The sequence below is a fragment of the Corvus cornix genome, chromosome 1 (genome assembly GCF_000738735.6).
Source record: "Corvus cornix cornix isolate S_Up_H32 chromosome 1, ASM73873v5, whole genome shotgun sequence".
NCBI lineage: Eukaryota > Metazoa > Chordata > Aves > Passeriformes > Corvidae > Corvus > Corvus cornix.
In genome coordinates this window covers 41,635,437-41,658,940 of record NC_046332.1, presented here as the reverse complement: position 1 = coordinate 41,658,940, position 23,504 = coordinate 41,635,437, and the positions used below count along the sequence as shown (strand labels likewise).

General features: G+C 40.4%; 1 protein-coding gene across 4 annotated transcripts in view; it reads left to right on the top strand.

Moving 5' to 3' along the window:
• The window catches only part of PDGFD (platelet derived growth factor D), a 146,183-nt gene that overhangs the window by 61,848 nt on the left and 60,831 nt on the right, over window positions 1-23,504 (top strand). For 2 of the 4 annotated variants that reach the window (XM_039563969.1, XM_039563961.1), the window contains exon 2: window positions 20,033-20,219. In XM_039563969.1, the coding sequence (XP_039419903.1) occupies window positions 20,033-20,219 (187 nt within the window). Of the gene's footprint in view, window positions 1-20,014; window positions 20,220-23,504 lie in introns of all 4 variants that reach the window. The other 2 variants (XM_039563966.1, XM_039563955.1) reach the window with 1 other exon arrangement.

The window sequence follows — 23,504 nt, the reverse complement described above, 5'->3', positions numbered from 1 at the left end:
GCTTAGGATCTAAAGTGGAATAAATTGATACAATTGCTGATCTATTTTTCTGCTTTTTTGATATGTGTGTACTTTCAAAGCAGCAAGTAGAAGTGGTTGGGGTCCATAATGAATGGTGACAAGTAATGATCCTCATACCTGTCAAACACATAAATATGCTGTGACACTGGATGAAATGGAAGTAAAGATGTTGCCTGCTTTGCTAGATAATTTCTGGGAAAGGTCAGGGTTAGAAATTAATGTAGCTTGGAACTACTTTCTCTGAATTCCTTTTCCATCCATTATTTTGCTGACTTTTTGCCGACTGTACCATGTACAGTCCCTGAGATGAGATTATGTCCTTCTCAGAGTCCATCATTGATACAGCATTTGGAGAATTAAAGTCATACCTGAATTTAGTGGATTAAAAATGCCATTACTTTTTTGATACAGTTTTGATTAGTTTTGCTCATTATCCCTGGAGGCATCTAGAAGAAATCAGATTCACGAATATATATTCCATCCTGCTGCTGGAATCAAGCTGGGAGACACCTCTGTGTTGTTAGTACTTCTCTGTAAGTAGCCAAGTGCCATCTCTCTTTCCCATATGCAGGTATCGGTTACCACAAGGATATGCGTCTGCAGGGCTGTTCCTCTCACAGGTTCTCACTCTGTTTTTCTCTGGCTGCAATTACATTGGTGCCATAGCTTCTTTTTCTTCTTCTAAAAATGTTGTTGTAGAGGCATTACCATCATTTCTAATTGCCTCAGCCTTGGCCAGCGGCACGTCTGTCTTGGAGCTGCCAGGGATTGGCTCTGCCGGAATTGAGGGAAGTATCTGGCAGCTTCTGACAGAAGCCACCCCTGTAGCTCCTTGCTACCAAAACCTGGCTATGCAAACCCAATACAACATTTTTTCAGTTAACTCCTGGTCTTTGATCTTAACATTTAAGATTAAGAAAAGTCAATTTTGGCATCATCTTGATCCCGCAGATCTCTCTAATCTCTATTATTTAAACACTCAGTCTGAAACTGAGACTGGGGCTGGCCTTGGAAAATACTCACCATGAGCCCTTGAAGGTCAGGTGCTTGCTCTTCATGTCAGGTTATTCTGCCCATTCTGCCAGTGTTTTACTGCACGACCTTGAAGAGATCAGGGAAGTGCTGCAGCCATAGCATCTTTGGGACCTCTTTGCTGGACTGCTGCCAAATGATGTGAGGTAAAATTTGTAAGGAGAAAGGCAAAGATAACAGAATATCTTAGTATAAGTCAGCTCAGAAGCTGAGCAAGCAAGAGAGAGACAGTAGGAAACCAGTTTTCATTTGTTCTGCTGTTTGCAGAACCACTGTTTCTAACCTAATACATTTTGACTGTGGGCTATAGCCTGTATCCTGCCAAAGTTAAAATGGATGTTCATTATGCTCTGTTTTGATTTTATCATCTGTGAACTCATTGTCTAACAATAATATGTTTGTGGATTCTTGGTTATGTATCAATACTTACCTTGTCCCCATTTTTCTCTTTCCTTTTTTTACTGACACTGGGATCTGTAGATCACAGATTTAATAATGATTTGGGTTTGGCGTGATTAGTTATCAGTTTATTTATTAATTAGATAGCTAACTGCTGCCTGTTATCTCACAACTGCACTGAAATCACCTCTTCAGTGAGGTTTGAGAAAAGGGAATCCCAAATTTTACTTCCTTTCCCCATGGTATTTTACCCTGTCTTCAGCCGTGGACTTTCTGAGTGAGGGCAGTCCTTTGTGTCCCCAAGACCTCTCTAGATATTACTGTAGCATATATTAGCACCTTTAGGAACAATTAAGAGACATGAACAATAAGTTTCTTCATACATTATCAAGTTTCTTCTTCACAGTAGTATTCACCAGTTTTTGAGTCAGTGGCACATATAAAACACAGAAAACAATACTGCTCTGAGTTTTGGTTGCAACTAGATTGTCCTCTGCAGAAATTCTTTCTTTTTGGGAATTATTTATCTTAGTGCTCCATAAATCTTGTTGGTTGTCACAAAAAATGTTTTTAATCCCTATTGTTAACTTTTATTTCTGGAAAATTGGTATTATGCAGAGACTTTGCTGAAGCAAACGGTGCAGGAGAGAGTGCATCAGGTTCAGATCTTGGGTCCCTAGTCAATTCTGAGTCTCTTTCTCTAATGTAATTGCAATATCCAGACATGGAAAATTTCATCGAAAATGTTGCAGAAGAGCCTGATTGTTATAAGAAAAATGCTCTGAATGATTTGAATCCAGTTGCAAAATGCAAATACTTGTAAGACTACAATAGGCATAAGATTTTCACATTTTGGTGATGAAGTTAAGAATACCAAAATAGCATTGCCTGTGGTTTCTCTCTAGGAGAAATGAATGAGTATTGCATAAAAACATTGTATTCTGAAGAGGAGCAAGTCCTTCTTCTTACATAGTGCATAATGCTTACACAAGATCAGTAATTTTTGATATTATGAATTCTGTCCACTGCTTCTCTTCTCTTTAATTTCTTTGCCTGTATTTTTTTAAAGAAAACTTTGCAAGATTTTAAAAGAAATTCAGAGATTAAGATATGTTTTTTGCAACCACTTTCTAGTGGTAAACTATTCACAAAAATGACAAAATGGTGAAATAAAAGTTATTGATGTAATGCTAGAGTTTGTTCCTTTATGGGTTTATGAAAAGGTCTGTTGAAAACACGGCTTTATAACTAATAATTGAATCTTTATATTCAAGATCAGATGCCACTTTAAAAGGGGAAATGTTAGCATTTTTTCTTCCTATCTTTCTCTAACTACTTTTGCACTGCTTTTACCATAAATACAGACCCATTTTTCAGCCTTTTTCCTTCAAAAGAATCAAAGTCAAGAGTCGATTGTATCCATACTGTTGCCACGGCTGGAATGCAATTTTTTTTCTTCAATATTTTAAGCATGTGCTGCTACCCCTGAATGGACACAGATTATTGAACAATAGTAAGATAATACAGAGAAATCTTCAGTCTCTCATTGTGTTGAAAATACTGGCTTTATTCTGCCTTTAAAGATTAATAGTTTTGCTGGGATATATTGAGTTCCTTTGATGTTTAAATATTAGAAGCTATAGCTCTTTCAGGTAACGTTAAACAGAAGTGATAAATGTGTTCAAATCTTGCTGGTTGGCAGAATTCTCTCACTAATATGTGCACCAACTGAAGGGACCTTGTGCACCTTCATCTGATTCTCATACTAAAACACTTGGGTCCAGAGAATCTGAGCTGTATAGTGGCTGGATTTTAAATGTGCTTTGGTCAAGGTTTTGGGTTTGGATTTGATTTTTTTTCCTTGTTTTCTTGGTCTGTCAAATTCCCAAGGGAGTTTTTGCATTGACTTCAGTAGCATTTGAACAGAGCACATAGGAGTCTGAAAAACACAGTTACTTTGCCAAGGAGTTGTTTTCCTTGATGTGTTTGACCAAGCATTGATTTTCCTCCCCCATGTGCTCTGAATGCACTTCAGAATTAAAGTCTGCTTTTATTAGCAGCTTTTAAGGCAGGGAGCAGTGTGATGTCTTCCTGAGCATCTTTAGAGAACAGCAGCATCACAGCTGCTAGAAGAGCTTTGCAATCTATGTGTGTTAATTACTGCTAAAAATGCTTGTAATAAAGTAGGTGTGATTCTACTTACGGGTTTCGTTAAAAATGGAGTCTGGCCCTGACATCTCACTGGCATGCAGTGAGAAGCCTGTTGTTTAAGTCAGGAGTGGTTTAGCCCTTCTCCATTTTCCTCAAGGTGCTCACTTCCAGGAGAAAAGTTCTGGTCCCAGTGGTCTGGAGACTGTATTTCATCTGCCCCTCCTGCACTCCCCAGTCTGGCATAAGAAGAAGGGAGACCTCAAAAAATCCACTTGTAAACCTCACCAGCGGGACATGGACACAAAAAAAGAGAGGATCAATGAAAATCCTGTGTGCCCAAAGGCATTTTGATTTTTTAAATTCAGTTAGTCTAATTTAAAAAGTTACTTTTTCTTGCAAACTTTCTTTTCTACCCTCAGACCACATAGAGTTTTTCTACTGGCAAACACTGAGCATATAATTAGTAATGGATGTGAATATGACTTGCTTTTTATATGTTCTTCCATCACTTGTCATTGTTGCAGTTATCTGGTTTTTGTGCTCCATCTCCAGTTCTTTTCCTGTCCTGCCAGTTGTCATCACGGCAGCTTTTGCAGAAGGGATTTGTGTAACCATATGGTGCCTAGCTCAGGGGACACCTTGAATCCTGAGGGCTACAGGTTGCTGCCATGATGCATTTTAAGAGCAACAGCCACGTCCTGAGGAGACATCTCGTCACTGAAGGTGTCCCCAGGCAATTGTGGCGTGCTCCTCTGCCAATCCAGGAGGAAGGCTTCCAGGAAGCTGTGGGCACGTCTGTCCTGCATTGTACCCTGCACAGCAGAAACCAGCGCCACGCTTTTGTCCTGAGTATTGCGTATCTGTGGTTAAGTCAGGTGTGAAAACCTTCTGTAGACCTTATTATGTTCAAAGGGGGGAACACATTGAGAAATGTGTTGCCTGTCGTCATGACCAATGATATACGAGCAGTCTGCTGGGGCTTTTTGTGGGATTGTGAAAGGAGGGGATGGAGGAGAAGGATGGCTCACACAGCAGATGATGTGATTGATCAACATGTTAACTAGTATAGCAAAATCCCATCTGTTTATATGGTTTACGTCTTCCCCAGCTATGAAGCAGTGATGAGAAGAGAAGAAGCACAGAAACAAAAATCCATCATGAATGAAAAATTGGAGCCCAGTCCTGTTACTGATGCAATTAGCACAGTTTCAACAAGAGTAAGGAGTCTACATGAACATCCACTAATACTGTCCTCCCCTAATTCTGCTTGGCAAGAAAATGAGGCTTTTTCTCTCCACATCTCTATTTTTTGTTCAAAATGTGGTTAAGCCATTGGATGTCTTCTGCAGTAATCAAACAGAATCTAGAATAAAGGATATTATAACAAGAGAGCCTTTCATAATGACTAATTGCAACTTAATTTTGTTGGAGTTTTTCAGTTTCTGTCTGCTTGGTTTCTCTTGTTCGTGTTGGCGATGGAAGTGAGCAGGATAGTAAAACATATTGAGATCCAGACCTATTCTGATAATTGCATTTCTTCCTGTTAAAATACGACGAAACTTAAAAATTATTTGTGCTGTGAGCAGATTCTCTGGAGTAACAGCACCACGTCTGCCTCTCTTCTTTCCGTAGCTTCTACGAAAGAAGTAGCTGAAGTGGCTTTAATTCTGAATGAAGCAATGTTTATGGTTTCTTTAATCACTGTTTACTTTCAGTAAGAGAGCTTTTTCAAGTAATGGGAGTAAAATATATTCTTCTATCAATCTGTCTAAACATTAAGAATGCTATGTAGAAAACTGTTATAATTTAATCATAGATGTACTCATTTAGGGGGAAAAAAATCCCCAGAGGCATGCATGCAGAAATGTCTTAGCTGTGTATGCAGATTCTCAAAAAAAGGGCTGTGAATGTATAATTCTGCATGCACAGAAATTCAGACTATCAACATTTTGACTTCTGTCACGGTATGCGATGCTCCATGGCATTCCTGATGAAAAGCTTTTGTAATCTGCCAGAAGAGAACTATTATCTCTTACAAACACAGAATCAGGGGCAATTTGTGTCCAGTCAGTCAGTATTTGGGATCTCCTGGAGGTGGGCTGGGGCAGAAGGTGAAGAGTAAAGACCTGCAGGTGTGGTGCTCACAGGTTCCTAAGAAGAGAGGTGGACGTTTCACAGTGAAGTTAAGAAATACAATTCTGCCAGAATTGTAGCACAAATGTGATGCCCAAGTGGTATTTTGGATGTAGCCACAATCTGGAGTACAAATAATGTGAGTAATGATGAATGTATTGATTCTTCTTATAAAGCAATCCAGTGTCCAGTGTCCCTGAATTGCAAATTTTGTCTGAATCCCAAGGAAATTTAGATTGCTTTGGTAATATCTATTCAATACATGGCCTCCTAGGACTACAGTCGTTTCCCCATTTGTCAACACCTGCCATAAGAGAGCCTTGGTCTTAGTCTGCAGGAAGTAACTATATATTAACAATATTTCTGCTACTACCATGATGCTAATAATTTATAGTGCTAACATGTCTCGTATCTTTTCCAGCAGCCAAGAAAACTCCCTTCTCTTATCTGCCACTGTTGAATTTGGAGAGTAATACTTTCTTTCATGTCCTTCCACTAACCTTAGATATTTATGGTAGTATCAAGTGCTTTGACAGTCGTTGTGTCCTGCTCCTTTAGTTTCTGAGAGAAAATACAGTCTTCTGGCTTCCTCATAATCAGCCATGTGTTAAGTTCTGGTAGAAAGTCGTTCTCTGCAAACTTTCTGCAAACAGTTGGTGCAGTTTATGAGTTCTTGTCTTTTTGGGGAGAAAGAAGTTAATCCCTACATCCATTCTATTCATTCTCATTTAAGAAAATAAATCCCTGCTTTTTTAATTTCTCTTTCCATTGTTTTTCTTTTTCAAACCTGTAGTTGGCTTGACTTTTTTTCCTTTAATATTTCTTTCAACAAAGTGCTGTTGCCAATGGACGTTTTTGAAACCACCTCCTCCAGATTTTTTTTTTTGAGCTGTCTCCTTCTGCCCTTGGATTTCTTCATTAATTGTTATAGTACACAAAGAGTGATAATTCTGCATCTTGACAAAACAGCAACATGTATTTGGAGAATGTGAAGACCTCAGTATATGTAATTGATTCCTAGGCTTTTAATGACTAGTTAGCATTTCTTTCAGGACTTGCTTCTTAAAAGCAGTCTTTTTATAGCCATATGGAAATACTTCACATGATTAAAGAAAGGGGGGAAAAAAAAAACCAACCCAAAGTCAAGTATCATATACAGGAATCTGTTATGACAAGATTTTAGGTTAATTTTGAAATAAGGCCCTGAAAGTATCTATGTGTTTATGTCAGTAACAGACATTATAGTAGCTTTTAAAAATCCACAAATGGTATGGCATCTGAGTGATTTTATAAGCGGTAAAGTATGTATTTTAATGTCAAATTCTTACTTCAAGATCTGTGTTTTAGCTCTGTGCAGTAGTGCAAATTTTGTTCATAAGGTGTGACCAGGAAAGGAAAAAGCCATGACAGGAACAATGTTGTTTGGGGGAAAGCTCTGTTTGGGTCACATGAACAGTACTGGTTTGCACTGGTTGATGGGCTGACATTCTCTTGAATCACATGGGAGTCCCCAGTGCACCTAAGTGAGACTTTCAAGGGTGCCTGACTTGCTGATCCCAGCGAATTCTAACAGCACTGAAAGTGTGAAAAGAGTGAATGAAATTCACAGATTTTGCTGAATTCAGCTATTACATTTATGCACAGAAGATAATTTGAAAATTACAAAAATATTAACAATGTATTAATACTTGTTTTGAAATAAATGGAAATGTTTTCCTTTGAATCAAACAACTCAGTCTATGTTTATATAATTAGGAATCTTCCCCAACTCAACCTACAAATAAAAAACATGCATAAATTCTTAACTCTGTTTAATAGGTCAAACACACCTTGAATTTTCCCTGTGAGCTGATTTAGTTCAGTTTCTCATGAGTTCTGTGTATCACTGCACTGGGCACTTACTGCTGCTGCTCCTGCTTGGATTAGTTTTCTCTTCTCCTTTTCACCTGCTGCTCTGGTAAGATCCTCAGCTGGTGTAAATAGCTGTGATCACTGTTGGGATGCTGCTGATTTACACAAGCAGGTGGTCTGGTTCCAGGTTGTCTTACTGCTCCATGAAAATGGATTTGGTGAGCAAGCTTCTTCTGTAAATGTCTGAGCTGAGTTTATTAACATCTTAATATGCCTCAGACAAGTGAGGGTATTTTTTAGAGTGTTTTCATTTTATTTCTTAGGAGAATGTTATGTTTATTCTTTCTTGATTACTTAAAGGCTGCATTGAAGAAACAAATTGTCCATTGAGATGGGTTTAGTGGGGCATTTGTTTTGTTCTTGACAGAATGGTTCTCTGCATCCATTAAAAAGTAGGAACAAAAAAGAAAAGCCTTTTATTTAAAGCTTTATGTATGAAATAACCAAGTAAATGTGTATGTGGCTAGGCTTGAATTGGCAGGTAGGGGACCACCAGTCCCTTAATTAAAGTGAATGAATCAGGGAAGACTCTCAGCAGACAAACCTTCAGTCAGTGGGAACCTGGGGTTCTGCTGGGCTTTCCTGTGGCATTTTGGGGAATGCCACCACCTTCTGCCAGTGCATGCAAGGAAGGACTCACCGTGCTGCTCCTGGGCAGAGAGGCAGAGAGAGAGAGAGAGAGAGGGAGGGAGGGAGGAAGGAAGGAAGAGAGGGAGGATTGCCTTCTCCTTGGCAAATATTTGCTGCACAAATCTTGGTAGTGTTTGCATATGTCAGTGTGGGCTTAAAAAATGCATACAGACCTGTAACTGGGAGAAAGAGCATGGATGTGGGCAGCCTGTGCCATTGCATACTCCATCCTGTTCATAGCCCGTGATGCAGCGAGAGTGATGGCTCTGAAACGGTGCCCCACGTTTTGTGCAGTGAAAGGGCAAGGACTGGGCTGGCAAATCTGCTGTGTGGAAAGGAGGTGGCATGAAATGTCTCACTGTGATTCCACCAGTGCTCCGGCAGCCTCTCTGAGCTGGTATCTGCTCCCTTCCCCTACCGCTGTAGCCAAGCCCAGCATCTCACTGGTCCTTGCAGCTGCCCAGTGCAGCTGTGAGCAGAGAGGATAAATAGCCAATCATGGAGTATCAGTGTCCATAACAGCTCATGAGGTTTACCAAGTGGGAATTTTGTTTTAGTAACAAATCAGAAGTGAAGGTCTGAGAAGGATGGAGCTGATGTGAGGTGGGGAGCACCACGAAAATGCAAAAAAATTAACAACTTTAAATAAAGTAAATAAATACAGAGGCCAGCAAATGATAGGTAGTAGTGCTACTTAGAGTACTTACACTGCTCACAACTGATTTTAGTAACACACAATGAAGCTATCATTTACCAAAGTTGTCATTTACTTATAGTTTTTACCAGATGATATTTAAGGTCATAGTTGTGGTATTTTCTTATTTACAGTCTAAACTATAAAAAGATCCAGAACATTTCACCCCAGGGAATCCAAAATTGGTTGCTGCTGTTCCTTCTGACAGAGTAATCTAGAGTGTCTGCTGCTAAGTAGGACTTCTGAAGTCTCTAAATCAAGAAAGGTATAAAATTTTATCCTTTCATGGACTATTCTTCCATGTCTTCCATAGAAATAAGACTGAGATAAACTAAGCAGGAATAAATGAAGCAGGCTGGAAGTGCAAACAACAAAAAGGTCTCTGGAATTCTTGCCAGTAAATAGAAATCAGAAAAATACAATTTTGACACCAAATTTGTCATTAATTCAACTTTCATATATGTTCTGCAAGATGAATTTTTTTCTTTCTTGTGTCAAACACATGAACTAAAACATTTTTCTGACATTGTCTCTTCCATTGTTGTTATAAGTAGAGATGGTTTTTGTCTTAGTGGACTGTAATCCTAGATGCCAAAAAATATGCAAAGACAATTGAGTAAAAGTCACTTGTTTGGGTAGTCCAGAAAGTGACAAGGTAGCCATCTGCGTTTCAAGCATTAGTGTGGAAAATAGTTTTCCTAGGAAATGGTGCAGTATGTCCCTGTCTCCCTTCAGTAGCTCTGATACAGAGTGTTCGTGAAATTAAATGATGTGAGAGTACTGTATTTATTGGACTTTCTCACCCTTTTTATCTCAGTGACATAAGCTTCTTATCTGACTCCTCTTTGGCCAAACAGCTGCTTGGAGCTGTGTTTAATAGTCAACACACAGCTGTGCCCTCTGAGCAGACAGGACCTCAGCACATTCTGTTCACCCAGATGTGCAGCATCAGTACCAGCACAGAACTTGGGTGAGGCAGGAGTAAAATAGTCCCCTTTGTCCAAAACAGATGGAGGTTAGACCTTTTCACCTGCAGGCTGCAGGGCTTGGTGGCCTAGCGTTGATCTCTTGGGTTCCACATGCTCTTAGGGACCTACTCTGGTTATGCCTCAGCCAAGCAGCCAAGTCCTCCCTGCTGTCCAGCCACATGAGTACCACCACTGAGTGCATCTCTCCTTTTTTGCAATGCAATCTACATCAGGAAGTGTAAAGCAGAACCTGAGATTGCTCCCTTAAATCCTCTGCCATGATATCTACAGGCATTTCTCCTCAACTTTAGGCTTTCAGCAATGTGGGGGCAAACTGGGTTTGATTGGTTCACCATGTTTCTCTGGAAGCTTTAATGTGAGGGGGTGCTGATGGTGTCTGCTGGTTAATCTTAAGTCATCTCACATGTCTTCTGAAAGTTGGAGGAGGGAAATGTGCCTCTTTGTGTTCCTGCTGGTGAATTCTGTAGCCAAAGCTGGCTGAATTTTTCATTGTAACTGCTCAATTCTTTTTTTTTTTAGTCAAACATTTCACTGAATCCACAGTCAAAGGACGACTTTGAAGTTTGGCTTTGTCTCCAGCGCAATTGCACGGGGGACTCCAGATTTCTGTTTAAAAGTGAGAGTTCATTGAAGGTCCATGAAAGTGAAGGATTGTTTAATTACATCCTGATTTTCCAACAGTATACTCAGCCCTGCTCAGAACATAAAGATACATAATGTCTGCTCCCTGTGGAGTCTTAGCAAAGGCCTGGTTATCATTGCCTCCACACAGGTTTCAGTGTGTTTTCATCTGCTCACACGATATCTTGTGCCTTGAACTTAACAAACCTAAGAGTAGGTTAGGCTCTTCCCTTTTTTAACAACATCCCCCCATACAACCTAGAAGGAATGTTTCCAGTCGCTTCCTCTTGGTAACCAGCCAAACAGCTGTTTTTCCAGAAAGGGCTTGGGAAGCTGAGGTGTGTAAATCAAACCTTTGGAACCAGCTCCATTTCCAGTTTTGGTTTTGGCTTATGGTGGTCAGGATGTGTCTGTACTGGCATGAGAGATGGTTGTGCCTATGGCACAGCAGCTCCTGAGCTTGTGGGCTGTGGTGATACACGCCGGTATCATCTTCCCGGCTGCTGGTCCCTATATATTGGCAGTGAAGGAGCTCTCCTGCACTTTAACCACATGTAGTTTTGTTCCTAGGTGAAGGACTAAGGAAATGTCTAGACGGTCCTTTGGTGCAGGATCATAACAATAAAAGAAGGCCACAGCCAAGAACTTTATGTGCCTGGAAACTTCGTTGAATTGCAGTATCCATCCACATGACAGCTCTGCAGCGTTCTGATGCCAGACCTCCAGAGAAAATCCTAAGCGCTTACAGGAAAGATCCCCCGCACTTCAAGTCCTCAGTACTTTCAGTCTGCATGACTTAAATTACTTTCCAGACTGGGAATTTTGTTTCGCAACATGGGTCTTATGTAAATGATGTAAAGCTACCCCTGTGGCCCAACTCGTGCTTTGCCTTCATGCCGGGAAAAGATCTCAGTATCTTCTGCCCTTTTTGCACCAGAGCTGTGGTTTTCAGCAGAAGAAAACTGAGGCATGGGAGCAAAAAGGGGGCCACGGCATGGTCTGCTCTGGTCTAAACTGTCAGAGACTCATGACAAAGTGCCTTGGAGTAGAAAGTAGAAAAGCTTCTGGGTCTTTACTTCTTTGGCTAAATCTTGAGTCCTGGTCCTTGTGCCAAGAATTTCTTCTGCATTTTACCTCCATCCACTCCTTGGAAAATGGACAAGCCATCTTTGAAGCAGCATTCAGAACCCATCCATCCCCTGAGAGGAGACAGAAGTGATCTGAATTCTCTGAAGCAAATAGAAGAATCACAACACAGGCTCCTGTTTTCTTGGAGGAGATTAAGCTGTGTCCTGATATTGACTGGAATAGAGTTCATTTTTTAGCTGTTAGGCTACTGCATAAAAAGGAACAGACTACCAATAATCATATTTTAATACAATGAGATCTGCCTTTTTTTTTAAAGATTTAGGTAATTTTAAGCTATTAGGTATTTAGTGCACCGGCCTTAGAGGAACTGAAATATCCCCATAAGCATTTATCTTTGCGCAGTTGGTTGATATATGGACTCTAAGAGACAAAAAACATGCCCATGACAAACACAGTCCAAGCAAAGGATGTCTGTTAGAATACTATTGCCAGATTTTCCATTATAAGAAATGACCTTTCACTCCATTTCAGAGATTTCAGATCTCCAGTGCTGACATAGAGGATAAGGAAATTCACATCACAAGAGAAAATGGCTTTGATTTGTCTTTTGAAAGAGATCTTCTTTTACTGCCTAATGTTCCAACATGTGACCCTCACTCTAATTGCCTATCTGCTACAATATGTTCAACATGAGAAGCCTTTTCCCTTTTGACTGAATTTTCTTTTTCCTTCTGCTAACATTTTTCTTTCTATAAGGAAATTCCATGTCTTTTTCAGACTTAGAAGTGCTTGAGTGAAACAGTTTCTAAAACAATATCTTAAAAAAAAAATCTTAAGTTTTGAGCTATGCCAGACTTACGAGGCAAAAAGTCCTTGCTTGGTAGTAAAAAATTGAAAAATAATGAAGGGAAAACAGAAAAGGAATAAATTTTCATTGCACCAGGAGAATTAGAAGGAAGCTTCCCATAAAAGATTACTTTCTTGAAGCCACTGCCTCAACAGGAAGATTCTGAGTGTCTAAGTCCACAATGTGCTATTTCTTTGCAAAATGGTATGAGCCAATATCCAGTGTTGCTATTTGTGCTTAATAGCAATTGTGTCTCTACTTGGCATCATCTTGTCCAAGGCACTACACAAGTTTTATGTACCAGCTTTCTTCCAAAGACGTTGGCACTCACTGCAAACATCTGCTTCAGTTATCATGTTTCCCTTAAGCTCTTTGCAGCACCAGGAGAATCATTTCCCTCTGTATTTTTTTCTCACGGTTTCTCAAGGTTTTATGTGTTTTTATGGTCATGATCATGGGGATATATGCATTAGTCTTACCGCACATCATTAGAGCTACATATTCTTGATATCCACATTTTCCTCTTTCATACTTAATTATGAAATCCCAAGAAAAAAATACTCAGTTTGCTGTTGGTTTAAGAGTCCAACAGAGAGATGCACTGCAGCACTACCACCCATCATGAAAGAACTAGCAGCTGAAAAACTGTTTTAGATGTTGGCCTTACACATGTTACTTTTCTAAAGACACTTTTGATTTACTATAAGATATTCAGTATGTTCTTCTGTGTAGAAGAAAATCTCTATCAAGAACTCAAATAAAAGCAAATAATATAAGTCACTGCTAAAAGCAAACATCACTGAGTGTGGTATCTTTGCAAAAATAATTACGGAATTTTTTTCTCATTATTCATCTGTGGAAGACTGAGCAAGGACCTCACCAAAGTGGGCAAAAGGAGTGTTACAGCCTTCACCCCACCAAAATGGAGTCCCACCTGTTCTTCATTTCAGGACTGTTTTTTAGTTCTGTATGCAAAGTGCAGTTATGACGGTGACCACTTCACGGGGAAAATAGTATTATTAAATGTAAATAAAATCATGCTTCTTATAGTGAGAAGCATAGAGACAGGCCGTCTCTTTGAATTATGTGCCTGGACTTCCTTATCAATTGCTCATTTAATATTCTCATAAGTGGTCTTTGCTGAGGTCGTGTTCAACCACGGATTGACCAAGACTAGTGGGGTTGCTCTGCACAGAACCACAGGCAGACTACTAACCATTCTGTTATCAAATGGATGATGGCTCTGAATTGAATTTTAGATGTCTGGAGTGTTTTCATTTTTTGATGCCTTCTCTTCTGGTGTTGTGCACTGGCTAATTTTACTTACTTCGAGTACAGCTCAATTTTTTGTTTCTTTGGTAAATCCTCTTTGGATATATTCTTCTAGCAATGATCTGCACACAGCTCAGGGACTTGGAGGGAGCTGATTGCTTGTGAGGTCTGAATTTTGCTGAGATCATCTTTTGATATTGTCTCTGTGACAGAACAGGTCATGCTTTATATATGAACTCTGATGTTGCCTGGAGTATCTTTCATGCTCCTGATAAAAAGAAGAGGCCTGTTGATAAGAGAAGGAGCAGGTACCTGGAGCTTCTTCTTTGAAGTCCAGTGGCAAACCAATGAAACTGATAGTCTTTCATCAACTCCAGTGGGATTTAGGTTCACTTTTTAATTGCTCATCTGCTGAGTGGTAAGTAACACATGAGGTGGTGTTAAAATGCTGTTCTTTTTTTTTTGGGTCTTGATCCAGCAAACTCCTTAAGTATGAGCTCAACTATAAGTTTGTTTTGTCCTTGAAATAAATGGGGTTATTGCAGTTGTATAAAGCTGAAAGCAACTTGAAGTGATGTTTTAGATGGATCCATTATCCCAATATACTCCTAAATATGCATCCTTATACCAGATTGGCTGTTTCTCAGTTTAATGCTTCCACAAGAGACAATTTGCAACTTTTAGCCTGGCTGGGATTGTGCTGCGCCCATTTCATCACTGACCATCTCAGTTCTTTCCCTCCCTTGGTTTGCCTTCTTGGAGAACTGCTGGTGAATCGTGGTGGGAGCAGAGCTGACTTAGGTGTGTTAGGCCTCTGTTGTTAAAAGGGCAGAGATGTCTAGGACTGGTACTACCACATGGTGTTATATTCTGCATTAGAGAGCAGAACTGTGATGTTGTGTTCACTGTCGAGAATTTATTTTATTGTTTATGTCAACTTAAACCCACAAAAAATAAAAATGCAAATCCAGAAAACCTCCATTTTTAACAAGGAAAATGACCTTACAGTTTTACATCTTCCCAACAAGATGTGACCAACTATGGAATATGATATTTTGACAATGAACTCTGTCATCTTTTCATCTGATTTACACAGAACTTTATGGATAACAAGTAAAGTTTCTGCTTATTGCAGGAGGGGAGGGAATGAAAAAAAAAGCCAGTGACTGTCTGAACAGGCTGCCATAAATACAGCTCACTTGGCATGCCTGTCCCCGAGATGAACTGATTTGTGGTCTGGATTCAAAAGTGTTTTACTGTTCTTTGCTTCTCTGTGGATTCAGCTATTTAGATCAGGCTAATTTTCAACTGGAGGAACTGAAGAGCTATTATTCTCCCTGAAGGTTATCTCATTTGTTTAAAAACTGGTGGCAAACCACTGACTGCTGTATTTTTTTTTTTTTTTTTAAGACAACAGCCATGGGGGTGGAGAGTTATATCTGGAAAACTCCCACATGCAAAATCCCAAGGTCCTTTCCTGAAATAACAAATACTTTCGTAAATAGTAAAATGAACTTCACCATGGTTCTCAGAAACTCTCTCCTCAGCTGTACCAGAGGATGAGCTCATCAGATTACACTCCATGGCATTTCAGAGGGTATATTTCTTGTCATAAAACATGTCAGAGTGTGGTATTTTTTCAGCCTTTACCACTGTATCAGTGTTGGTTGGACAACTTCCCCAAGGGGAAGAAAGACAGAAGCAAACTTACACACAACACCTTAGGAAGTGAAGCTGAAATTCCAGAAACCTTAAGAGAAACTAAGTATTCCATATTGTTGGTTAGGTCCTTAGACAAGGTTATTTTCTGAATTCTTCTTCTTTCTAAAGGAGTTGAAACTTACAGACTCTCCTTGCTGGATATATCCTAGAACAGATGTCAGATTAGCTATTATCAGGTAGAAATTGCCTTTTGGGTTGGCTGGGGTTCTTTTTGTATTATTATGACTATAGTTTTAGTGAAGGAATTCATTTTCTGTTGAATGATGATGATGATGATACAATCAGACTTCTGTCTGTAGTAATAGGCATGTCATGACTAGGAGGAGTAGCTTTAAGAGGAAAGTGTTGATACTCTGCTAAAGCTCCAAAGGAAGTGCAGGCATCCAGAGAAAACACAGGATGAGATTTGTGTTTCTGATTGTTGCTGTTCGTGTAGCATGGCGTAGCTGGGAAAGGGAAACATTAGGTGTGCTGGGCACCTGTGGTGGGGACAGTTTTGAGACAAGCACATTTTCCTGAATATTGAACTGAACCTCCCAGTTCCCACTCTGACACCCAGCTGCACTCCTTGCAGGGGGACAAAGGCAAGCACTTCGGAAAATGCAGCTGCCTTGAGCACTTAAATGGGTGCTCCTCTAATTTGGACACCTGGACTATCACGTATGCCAATATGTTTAAAATTAGTGGTTGCAAAAGAATTAAGAGAAAAAAAAGAGAGATTAGTTCAGATAAATAAAATACAGACCAAGCTGCTTCCCAATTAGCTCAGAGTCTCTACAGGGAATTGCCTCACAAAAAGGATGTCTTCTAGATTCCTTCCCACTCATCTTCCTTATGAGATAGTTTTTCTCCCCCAGTGCAAGGATGTGTTTGTGCCTCCTGCCATCTAAAATATCTTCCTTCTGTGTATGGTCTAAATGGCCTTTTTGTCTTATGACTTAACACCTGCTTTTATTCCTTGTGAAATGATTTTATATGCTTTTTAGTAAATGTGACAGGCAGTGCATTATGCACTGTCGTGTTTTATTTACTCCCATGAAGCGTTATGGAATACAGTTAGAATGTGACATTGAGGACACTGTGTAGTGCTGCACTGTGTTGTGTTGCAACATGGGACAGTTCAGTGCCTTGAAAGATGCACTGTCTCTCCCTTTGCCTGTATCTTTTATTAAGTGTTTTTTATCCTGACTTTCCCCTTGCCTAATGTGTAATTTCCATGAGTTCCCCCAGTGTATCTGATGAGGACAATGCTTATCTGCTTGGAAAGGTCTTATTTTAGTCTCATAGCTTTGTTGATACAAAAAGTGCGGGAGTTGCTCGCATCTCCTCAAGCTGTTTCCCAGATGCTTGATGATTCACAAGGAGCCAACCTCTTGAGAGTGAGTCTGGATTGACTGTGTTCCGTCTAAGCCTGATTACACTGTGAAATCCCAATGAAAATCCCCTTAGAAGATTCTAGCGTGTTTGATTCCAGAGCTGGCTACACCACTTCAGGTTGTAATTTAGTGCATGGTGAGGGAGGTGAGAGGGAATCAGGCTGTTTCCGAGCTCCGGAAGAGTCTGCTCCAGTGTCAGGGGAAGGCTCCAAGTAGCTTTAGATTTCATCCCATGTAGGCTATAGAAACAGTACGTGTGGTCATTCTCATCAAACATACTTTCTTCCTTTGTGGAAAAAACTTTTCCTCAGAGTGCAATATTTGAATATCTCTTATTTTACTATCGTGAGAATTTTCTCCCCATGCTTCTCTCCAGCCTTTCCTCTAAAATGACTTTATAACTGCTGCATTTACCATGATACAAATAACAAGTCACTGTGCTTTGATTTTTAAGCTTCATGACACATGCAGCTCTATTGCTCCATGTACCTGTTCAACTTGGATACTGCAGAGCTGTGCCAGCCATGACATTTCAGCCCTGGTCTTGGTCAGGTGTGATTGACTTGCAGGCGGAGCACCATGGTCTGTGGGATTCAGAGTTGAAGTTAAATGAAAAGCCATGACAGACCCTCTTCTTGGTGTACAAGAGCGCAGGTAGTGTTCATTCTCAGCTGGTGTGCTGTGTAAAGTGCACAGATGTTTTGTTTGGGGGTGTGTGTATGAGCACATTTAAGAGATACTGTCCCCAGAACTCTTAATTTCAGCAGCTGACGACACCAGGGTAAAGCCTGTGCTAGGACTACCTGGGAAAAGGGAACTTCTCCCTCAGAATCATGAACCAGATTGAACCACACAGTGAAATGCATGGTGACAGAGGGAAAATGGCAACAGTTTGCTGTCCAAGAAAGAAGAGTAAAGGACTCTCAGGCACAGGAGGAGTTTTGCCATGTTTTACTGCAGTAACTTTTGTTCTGACTTAGGGAATGGTTGTTTCCACTAGAATTTGTTATCATCAAGTCTGTTTTATTTTTATCCCTTTTCTTGGAAATTTTGGATAAAGTCCTGTGAAATATCTTGTCCTCTTGGTGTACTGGGTGTTTTCAGAGTCCAAAGGTCCTCAGCATTTCAGTAAGAGCTCAGTAGTGTTGGCTGGACATTTTGTTTCATTCCAGATTAGGGGAAAAAAACCCCCACAGATGTCTTTTTTCCCCTTTTTTTAGAATAAAAGCAAATACAAAACAGACTTCAGCATAGATGTCCCTGATGAAAATCGAAACAAAACTAATAGGTGGGTGGTCTTTATTTTTACCAAATTGGTACTTTTCCAATGCAAATTGTTTGGTCAAAGCAGAACAAAACAAAACTGGCTACTTCTGTGCTTTGTGAGGTAGGGCTGCATTTGCTTTGAAAGGGTGACTCAGGGTGTGAAAGCATCTTAGAAAGATGTCACAATTAGATCTGTGGAGATAGTTTTATAGGAAACACGGGCTTTTGTCTTCTGAGTTTCGGCTTGTTTGGAAGCTAGAATTACTTCCGTGTCAGAAGAGTACAATGAACTGTTGTTAGACAACCATGCTTTGCTTACAGCTGTGTGCAGGGAGGTATTTACAGCCAGGAAGCAGTGAAAAGTAACCTGAAAAATAGATGTGCTAATCATGAAGTTTGTACCATTTGTCTGGATTCCTGTTTTTAATGAGCATTCATAAAACAAGTATATTTATTTTATATAAAGAGCTTAGAAAACTTCAGTCACATGTTAGATTTTATTTTAAGAGTGAAGACTTAGATTAGTGTGTGTGACAGATGGCTGAGGCTGGTTGGTTTGGTTTCATGTTTCCAGTGTTCACAGAATGGCTTGAAGGAGATATTTTTCCCTCATTTATTCTTCCTCAGTAGCCAAATTCAGGAGAAGGCACCAGTTTTCTATTTCTATTGCTTGCAGTGGAACTGGAGGTTGACCTGGCATTCAGCAGAGTGACGTTCAGTTTAAGATAAAGACACCAGAGTTGGGTGTTTACATGAAAACAAGTGTCCAAATTCATGTTGATCCCCAAACATTACATGGGGAGGGAGCACAGGTAGCTGTCCCACAGGTGGAGGCTCGGAGGTGTGTGTCTTGACTGGGAACTGAAACCTGCCGTGATCTCCATGTTGCCTTGGCGCTTCTAATCCTCAACATTTCCCCATACTAAAGCTGTTAATGCATGGGAGAGTGGTTGTTTGCAGTTCTTTGATGCAAACTGACCCGAATTCCAGTGTCAGAAACAGCTGGGCCATGCAAGTGTATGGTGCAACTGAGAAGACATTTTGACTTTTAGAGAGCTGGGTCTTGCCAAAGTTCCTGTAATCCTTGGAGCCAGGGATTTACAGCAGCAGAGGCTTTACCTCAGTATAAGTAAACTTTAGGAACAATTGAATATTTGCTCAGGCAGAAGCTGTGGAATTTTAATTAAGTAAAGACTTGGCTATTTGTCTTGAAATTACTGAGTAGGATGATTGGTGGGACAGAATCTGGCCTCAGTTACATCGGTATAAGCATGGAGTATCTGTTTGTGTTAATGAACGATAGGCAGCAAAATGGTTCACACCGTATAAATAAAATCAAAACGTGACCTGACACGTGTTTCTGGGAGGAAATACTTAAACACAGTAAAGAAATTTAAATTCACCCATACTCACTTTCCTGCAGCCCTTCATAGCTGCTTTTGTTCAGAGGGCATTGCTCCCCAGAGCACAAAATTTGGGAAGCAGGGCTATTTACCTTTTTTATTTCAGTCTGTCTTATTTCATTGTTCTCAAGCTTGCAGCTTTTATTAAAGTTTAATTCTCTTTTAAAACCAAAGTGGTGAGAAGGAAATTATATACTCAATATAAATGTAAAAATAATGATACATTTCTTATAAAATAAAGAGTCTGTATACTTGAGTTCTGGTGTTCTTACTGTTTAATAGGGGATTGAATTAAGAGAAAATACACTGTACTTCCTATTTAATAATAATTGCTCCTAGACCCAACTTTTTATAGACTTGAAATGCAAATAATTGTGCTGTATTATAAACTGTTGTGTTTTTTGCCTTCCTGTAACTGGAACAACATACTAATTTCTACAAGTTGTGACTACTAACAGAGAGCAATCACCTCACAGACTTGTACCGAAAAGAAGAGACCATCAGCGTGGCAGGGAATGGCTGCATCCACAGTCCTCGCTTCCCCAGCAGCTACCCCAGGAACCTCCTGCTGACGTGGCGGCTCCACTCCCCAGAGAGCACCAGGATCCAGCTGGCTTTTGATAATCAGTTTGGACTGGAGGAACCTGAAAATGAGATCTGCAGGTGAGTAGCAAGCGGAAGTTTGCAAAGGGCTCCTTAAGACCTCATTTGAACTCACTGGCATGAGACTGCAGAGCAAAACCAGGGCATCTCTGGCTGGGTCTAGGATGTCCTTGCAAGGAGGACAGACCTTTAAGGGGCCCTCCCAGCTGAAATTTATCGTTGAGTTTATAAATAAACTGAGCTTTCCTGGACCTGAAGCAGTTTTCTCAGATTTTAGTCCTTCTATAGCGTTTTAAGCACACGGTACTTGTATGCTCAAATCCAGCTATCTGACAACACAGGTACTACTTTAATAGGATTTTGTCCTCTATCACCGCTGTCATGTTTCAGCCAGGCAAGAAACATCTTTTTCAGTAGGTGGAAGGCTCTAGGACGTTTGAGTGAGTAGGTAAGCATTTATATTGGGGTGAGAGGGACAGATAAAAATGCATTGAGAAATATAATTATGTTCAAAGTACTTGCTTGTCTTTATTGCTACTCTTCAGTGCTACAGTTCCTTTTAAAACTATTGAATATAGGTCCACAAACATCAGTGTGCTGGTGCGTGCTGATATATATAAATCTATTTAAGCATGCCCTGCTATATCCCAGTTACTTTAGTTCCCCTTTTAAACAAAAGTGACCTTAAGCTCAGCTGATCTGACTGATTAACCTAGGTGGATAAACTGCTTTGCATTAGTAGAGTACAGAGGTGAATCTTGCCAACACTCACTAAAACAGTATAAATCCATGTGTTTGTATTTCTTTTATTCAGCTCTCTATTCTGTGGGAGAAAACAGGCTCCCATGCCCTCCAAAAGGCAGATTGCTGTGATGCTACTTACATAAAATGCTCAAGTCTCAGCCTCCAATTCTGCCTGATCATGTTGTTACTTGCACCTTATCTGTGCAGAAAACTGGGTTGTTAGTGTTTCTGCACACCCAGCCTCTTCTTATCTTATCTTTGTCAAATAATTTGTGTTTGTAGGGTTTGGCATCTCTGCAGGCATCTTACAGGGTGGACTTTTTTTCCTTTATTTTTCTTTGTTAAATTTTCTGCATTACTGACAGAGAGAACGGTTCCTGCAGGTTTGTTTTCCATGTAGTAATAAAAGAATGCAGCCTAAAACTGGCTCTCCTTCCCTACTCTTTGGCAGGTCTGCTCTGCTCTGGTGATGTTGGTCCAAGATCAGCAGCAGAGTCAGTAACAACAGTATCCTCCCAGTACCCCAAATGCTTTCCCAGATTCAGAGCCTAATGCACACAGAAGCGGCCTGTTAATATTTACATAGTGGATAAACTGTAGCTGACCTTAAAGCATCACAACTTTGAAACAGAGGGTTAATTTACTGTGGAAAAAAGATGAAGTATTCACTGTCAAAAGCCATGAAAGGTGGTGGCACAGTGAGGGAAAGTCAAGCTGTTACTGGCATTATGTGCTTGGAGAACATCTTGGAAGACAGGCTGCCTGCTTTTTCCAGAGCAGCTAATTTAGAATGCAGGGAAAAACAAAGACCTTCCATCATCCATAGTGTCTATAGCAGCTGGAGAAATACCACATCCTTTTCTGCCATAAAGCTTTCCCTAGAATTTCTGGAAGACCTTTATTTGGGTAGTATTATTTCCAGAGTGAGGAAGTTTTTGGTCAGATAGCTTGTGATAGCTTTAAATCTGCTAAGTACTGTGTGCAGTTAGATTTTTTGCTAATTCTCAATATATTTTTCAAAACTAGATCCTTTCTGCAACTTCAGTCCCTGACAATCCCTGCAGTGCTGCTTTAGAGAGACAGCCAGGACTGTTATAATTGAAATGAATGCCGAGAGCTGAGCATATGCTTGAAGGCTGGGCATACTGAACAAGTAATTCAGGACCTCTGCACCTTACCTTGCTTTTGTATTTGCTTTTGACCTTAAGTTTTTTCTCCAGAAAATTCCTAGTGTTTTCTTTCGATTTTTCATTAATGCTAATTATTGTAATTTGCATACTATTAAGACTGAACTGATTGAAATTCATTCAGGCTGAGGAATGAAAAGGTATATTTTAGCAGAGCTATATTTCTTCACAGCTTCTGAAGAAGGAGAGGAAATATTCAAGGTCTTACAGAATGTTCTAGAAGTGCTGTTAGCATTTCCACAGGTTCTTGATAAGAGATGATTCTGAAAAGCAATTAAATTACCCAGCCTCTGAGGCTCCTTGGATGCACAGAAGCAACTGAGAATACACCTACTTCCATGATCATTGCAGCAAAACCTCTGCTGTTGAAAGAGATACAAGCCCATCTCAAAAGTCCATGGATTTTCCCTGGTTTTGCTAGTTAGTCTGGCTTCTGGGCTTCCAAAAGTGGGGAGGCCAGTCAGGACAGCTTTCACCAAAGCTTACAAGGTTATCTTCTGCTGAACAACCCCTTGTGTTGCAATAGGCGTTCAGTTTTTGGTGCCCGGGGGGTTGGAATGGATTCTTGGGAGCTCTGCTGGGTACTACATCTGTTACCACCAGGGACTGGGAGCTGGGGATAGTGGAGAGAGATTGAGACAAGTTTACCCTTGCCTGGAGCTAAATTTTGGTGTGTTACAAAGAAATAATATTTCAGCAGAGTTCGGGCAGGTTTAAGTGATTCGGTCACGGTGGATCTGTTATTTTCTGTTCTGTGCAGTTTGGGGCTGGTGAATATAAAAGCACCAGGGTCGATATTCTCAAACCACATAGTACTTATGGGTTTTTTCTCGTGGGCTCTCAGCAGAAAAAGAAAAGCAGGTCTGTTATTTACAGAGCTATTCAGCTCCCACAACTGGGTAAGGAGGAGGGTGCTTGGCCCACAGACCTGGGGGTGGGAAGCAGTGCGTTGCTAGCAAGAATCACTTAACAGTCCTGAACTCCATCTTTGGAGGGAGCAGATGCTTTGATAATAGAAAACATTCCTGATAAAGATCTCCAGAGTTTTAAGGCTTAACTGTACTGCGAGGATGGCACTCAACCTGCCCCTCTTGTAATCACCTCTGCCTCTCTGGCTGCAATGTGTGGGGCCTAATTCTGGCTCCAAAGATATTGAGAGACATTTTGTCATAGATTTAGTAAGATCAGAACTGTATTCTCTGTCCTCTTTACTCTCCAGCTTAATAACTGTACTCCGCACTGCAGCACACAGAGCGGCTGCATACTTTCCTGCTTGAAAGCTAGACATAAATCTTTCCAAACCAACTACAGGAGCAATGTGACACCTACAAGGAAGGTCCTAAAAAGCACCTTTCGGTAGCATGCACTGCCCTGTGTCCCTCCAGCATCCCCCTTTGCTCCTGGCACAGTGGCT